This window comes from Grammomys surdaster, unplaced genomic scaffold (genome assembly GCF_004785775.1).
Source record: "Grammomys surdaster isolate TR1022 unplaced genomic scaffold, NIH_TR_1.0 126013, whole genome shotgun sequence".
Classification (NCBI taxonomy): Eukaryota; Metazoa; Chordata; class Mammalia; order Rodentia; family Muridae; genus Grammomys; species Grammomys surdaster.
In genome coordinates, this window is record NW_021620828.1 from 1171525 (window position 1) to 1176808 (window position 5284).

Sequence of the window (5284 nt, forward strand, 5' to 3'; positions counted from 1 at the left end):
ACATAGACATCTACAGTGTACACATAGACATCTACAGTGTACACATATACATCTACAGTGTACACATATACATAAAATAATTTTAAAAACCATTTATTTAGTGACATGTGTCTGTGTGGGGTAGATGCTTGTAAGTGAAGGTGCCCAGCGAGGCCGGAAGAGAGTTTTAGATCATCCTCTGGAGCTAAAGTTACAGGCAGTAATAAGGCCCCTGACAGTGGGTGGTGACCACTGAACTTGGGTCTCTGCAAGACCAGCAAGCACTCTTAGCTGCTGAGTTAGCTCTCTAGCCCCTAGGCCCAGTTCCTCAAGAAGGTGTTGAGGATTCAAACTTAGGTTCTCATGTTTCATTTTGTTTGATGTTTGGATCCAGTTTGGTAAGCTACAGCTTCATAATCTTTTTTTTCTTTCTTTGAAAGAGCTATTTGTTTTCTTTTAATTTTAATTTTTATTTATTTAATGTGTACGAGTACATGGTAGCTGTCTTTAGAAATACCAGAAGAGGGCATCGGATCTCATTACATGTGGTTGCCTGGAATTGAACTCAGAACCTCTGGAAGGGCAGTCAGTGCTCTAAATTACTGAGCCATCTCTCCAGCCCTGTTTGTTTTACTTTATGTGTATGGATGTTTTGGCTTCATGTATCTGTCTGTGTGGCACATGTATGCAGTGCCTGGGGAAGACAGAAGATATGCCAGACACTTGAGCTGAAGTTATAGACAGTCGTGAGCTGCCATGTGGATATTAAGAACCGAACCTATGTCCTCTGTAGGAGTAGCAAGTGCCCTTACCTGCTGAGCTATCTTTCTCTCCACCCCCAGGTCCTCGTGCCTAAAGAGCAAATGACCTTATGAACCAAGCCACCTCCCCCAGCCCCATTTCCAGCTCCTTTGCCTCTCATCCCGTGTCCTTCCATGTCCCTTCTGTCACCTCTGAGCATGGTGCCCTCACCTTCCCTTCTCTTCCTTCCTTCACCCGCACAGGCCCTTCCAGCAGCAGCTGCCTGGTATACTCAGGGGCAACCCCTAGTATAGGAGTCATCAGATCCAGGGTGGAGAACGGACGCAGGCTCTAAGGGAGCAGAGAGCAAGCGGAAAGGGGATCAGGGCACCGTGCAGGCGAGCCTCCCCATCCCAACCCACGGTGGTGGTTCCTTGTGCTGGGACCAGTCCATCCTTTCTGTACCTCTAGCCACAGCAGACACCTCAGGGTCCCCTCTTTACTCTTTCCACCCGCACTTTGGGCTCCTCCCACTGGAAGGAGTGATGAACACACCCAGCTGTGGCACTCAGGTACCTTGGTCCTCTCCCGCCAGGCTGCTCCTACATCTCCTTTCCCTGGAGCCTGGCATTTTTGGAGTTCATTTCCTCACCTTCTCCACCTCCTCGCTGGAGGGCTCTAGCACCTCATAGGGTCCTATGCGCTGGGCCACGGCCATTAAACTCTCCTGCTCTTCACCCTGACGGACCTGCCCATTTATGTGTCGCAGGAAGGACTCCACGGCTATGATCTTGGGGTGTGAGAAGCAGAAGGAGGTACAACTGAGCCCAGCTTCCCAACCCAGTGGTAGCCACAGCACTCTGAAATAGGTCTAGTCAGTCAGCACTGTAGGAGGAATGAGACCTTCGGGGACCTCTAGAGATTAGTTCTTACCGGTCTCCCGCCAGCCCCACCACACGAGGACCCTAGGTCCCACCTAAATACCTACCATGGCATTCAGGGCCTCTTGGGCTCGGGGCTCCGGGCTTCTCTTGAGCACAGCCTGCAGCAGCAGTGGGTATTTGGTGATGCGCTGGTGAGGCTTGATGAGCAAGTCACCCAGCGTCTGTCTTCCCGAGCGCTTGTGTTTCTCGCACCACTGCAGGGGACGGGGTAGAGCTCAGGAGTCTGCAGGGCCCCTTATGCTTGCACCTCCAGTAACCGCCTCAGCCTTGCACCTAACCGAAGCCTGGCACGACCTGGCTGTGCAATTGTGCCCGCCCCCTCACTCCGCCCCCCTCCCCCGCCCCTGTGCGCCACAGCACCCCACCTGCACGAAGGTGTGGAACAGAGGGTTCGTGTCTTGCTGCTCCCGGGCGTAAGCCATGGTCTGCTTTACTCGAAGGCAGTACTGGACATAAGGCTGGAACCGCTGACCAAACTAGAGGAACACATAAAGAAAGGGCAGGCAGGAGAAGGCCATGAATAAACTCTGGCTGTAGAACATGGCTGCAGGCTGAGAAGAGAGACTCACGCAACTCCTCAGTGAAGCCTCTGCCAGCTTCTTCCTCCCAAGACATTTCCCACAGCCAGACCCTTCATTCTGTGCTCCAGAGAGGAACCGACCCCCTGAGAGGCAGACCCTGGCCACCCCTGGAGTTCATTCTCTCTGTGGCCCTGGCTGTGCCTGCTCCTCTGGACTCTCTCACCATCAATAATTCAACCTGACTTGTTTTCGGGACACTGAGGCTCCTGTTTCTATGACCTGAAAGTTGCCCAGAAGCCCTGCTCTGAAGGAAGAAGGTGCCAAGGCTCCCAGGAACCTACCTGAACTAGCTTTGTACCCCATCCCAAAGTTTCCTGCTGACCCAGAGACACTATGGAAGAAAGTCTATCCCCAGGCTAGCTCTCTTTCTCACATTCAATTCAATCCAGGATCTCCTTACTTAGGCAGCATTCTTTAAGAGACATTTTATTAAATCTATTTATTTTATGTGTATGAGTGCTTCATCTGCATGTGTATATGTGCAGCATGTGCCTTCCTGTTTTCTTAGAGGTCAGCCCAGGTCCCCTTGAGCCAGTTACAGATGCTTGTGAGCCACCGTGTAGGTGCTGGGAAGCAGATCCAAGTCCTTTGCAGGAGCAGCAAGTGTTTGAAACCACTGAGCCACCGCTCTAGTCCTTAGACCTCATTCTTGCTCTTAGCTGTTGGCTGCTGGGTCTCAATGAAATACTTAATATTTTATAGCTGCTGAGTGATACACACTTGTTATCACAACACTTGAAGAGCTAAGGCAGGAAGAGCTTGAATTTGAGGTTAGCCTGGGCAACACTGCCTTTAAGACAAAACAAAAACAGGTGGAGATGGTACATGCCTTTAATCTCAGCATTCAGGAGGCAGGCAGAGGCAGGCAGAGGCAGGCAGATCTCTGTGATTTTGAGGCCAGCCTGATTTACAGAGTGAGTTCCAGAATAGCCAGGGCTACATAGGAGACTCTATCTCAAAAAACAAACAAACAAACAAACAAAACAAAACAAACAAAACAAACCCCCAAAAAAACCCAACCAACCAAACAAACAAAAAACCCAAACCAAACCAAAATCACAACAAAAACAACAAAACCATAACAAAACCCCCAAAATAATAATAAAATAATAAATAAAAATTAAAAAGGAACACAAATACAAACTGTAGAGCTGGTGAGAGCACCCCTCCCCCACCTCTTAGGTATATTTTCATCTCTTAAAAGTCCCTAGAAGACCAAAGAGCCTTTGGGACATGTCACACTTGCGGAATGGAGTGAAGGAGATGTGGTTATATTTTAGAGTTCGACTGGCTGGGCCCTGTGGATTCTTTTGGGTTGTCCTCATCCTGCTCTTTCTGGGTCTCCCCAGACTCACTGTCAGGAAGCCATTTTGTAAGCTGACAGGGTCCAAAGGTTGGCCTGAGGCACGAGTGTCTTCCAGAATGGGCTGCATCACTTCCTCCCAAAATCTCCGGTGGGCTCTAATCAGGTTGGGGACATTTCCAAACAGGGTCTCAGCTGACACCTGGAGGAGTGAGCAGAACTCAGTAACAGACTTTTGTCACAGTCAAGAAGAGACATGTAGACTTTCAGCCTCAGTGACAGGGCTGGGGAGAAGGGGAAGGGTCTGACAGTGTCCTGGAAGATCCTAGGGAGTCCCACTACCCACCCACCCCCGCCCTATGACACCAGGGGAGCTAGGGGCCTTGGCCAGCTGAGGATCTAATGCAAATGGGAAATATAGGAAAACTAGGGGCATCCCAGACTGCGCAGCCTGGAGGGCTCGCTGTGGCCCTGCCTCCTTCTATGCTTCCACTCACCTCAGTCAGCAGTCCCACCCGCTGCAAATTCAGCAGACCAGCTGCCAGGAGCTAGAGGCAAGGAGGAAGATGGGCTCAGCCCCTGACCTTCCTCCTTCAGGGTCCCCCCAGCACTGCCATCTTTAGTCTCCTCTCCCTTGAGCAGGTCTGAAACCAGGGCTTGAATTCCTGCCTCCCAGCCCTCATCCCAGCCCTTCCGCCGTGGGAGGACAGAGACAGTACTAAGGACCCAGGTAGGGAGGAGATGGGGTTGAAGGTGGCTCACGTCAGTCATGATCTTGAGCTTTCTCACGTAGATCAGCTCAGTGGTCAGGAGCTCCCACAGTGCTTCCTGCTGGTGGCAAAGCTCTCGGCTCATCTCCTGAGGGAGACAGTGCTGGTTTACTTGGGGAACGCTGATGAGACCAGGTGCCATTTGTTAAGTCCTAGATCCACAACACGGGTTATGGTCCGTTTACCCAGGACCTTTTCATCTTAGCCAGTCCTCTAGTTTGTAGGAGGCATCACCCCCATTTTCCATATAATGCAAGTGAGGCTCAGGGCGGGGGTGTCCTCCATCCTAACCAAGGAGTCACTGCTTGGTGGCAGAGCTGGGATCTGAACAAGATCTCTGGAGGTTTTCCCCTCTACATGCTGTATCCCGAGGCCTTTGTCTTGAGATATATGGACGTGTGCATGGAGGGGGGTCTGATGCGTTATGGGGATGTATACCGTTTCAAGCTCACCTTGTGTCCCGGCACCAGCTCCTTCCAGGACTTTTCCATGGTCAGGACACTGTCACCTCTCTCTCCTATCTCCCAGTGTCTCCGGTCCTCCGGTGGCAGGCGGGGCATCCCGAACATGCTGAATGTATGCAGTCTCACTTCTAGTTCATGGGCTTTGGTGACTTCCTAGGGGAGCAGGGGAGATGGTTAGTCAGCCTGACACACCCTCAACTTCTGGTGCCCAGGCTCTGAAAAGGCTGTGTGCGCACACATGTATACACACATGTGCCTGGTAGGGCAACAGATAGGTTTGTTATTGCCCAGGAAATGAAGTTACAGTTTTGACTGCAGAAAGATCCCAGGGTAGAGGGGTTTGAAGGGATCTCCCTGACTAGAACAATTCCTTCTGGAAGTTTCCTAATTCAGAATGGAGGTGGGGGCAGACTTCTCAGAATGGTCTTGAAGAATTGATTTTCTTAAGGAAAGAAAGAAAGAAAGAAAGAAAGAAAGAAAGAAAGAAAGAAAGAAAGAAAGA

At 50.8% G+C, this 5284-nt stretch overlaps 1 protein-coding gene across 2 annotated transcripts in view; it reads right to left on the reverse strand.

The window, feature by feature from the left end:
• Plekhg6 (pleckstrin homology and RhoGEF domain containing G6) overlaps positions 1-5284 on the reverse strand; it is a 17439-nt gene that overhangs the window by 7696 nt on the left and 4459 nt on the right. For both annotated transcript variants that reach the window (XM_028754377.1, XM_028754379.1), the window contains exons 5-12: positions 4771-4935; positions 4311-4406; positions 4046-4096; positions 3601-3750; positions 2030-2140; positions 1709-1858; positions 1373-1510; positions 952-1071 (exon numbers count right to left, since the gene is read on the reverse strand). In XM_028754377.1, the coding sequence (XP_028610210.1) occupies positions 952-1071; positions 1373-1510; positions 1709-1858; positions 2030-2140; positions 3601-3750; positions 4046-4096; positions 4311-4406; positions 4771-4935 (981 nt within the window). The remainder of the gene's footprint in view (positions 1-951; positions 1072-1372; positions 1511-1708; positions 1859-2029; positions 2141-3600; positions 3751-4045; positions 4097-4310; positions 4407-4770; positions 4936-5284) is intronic.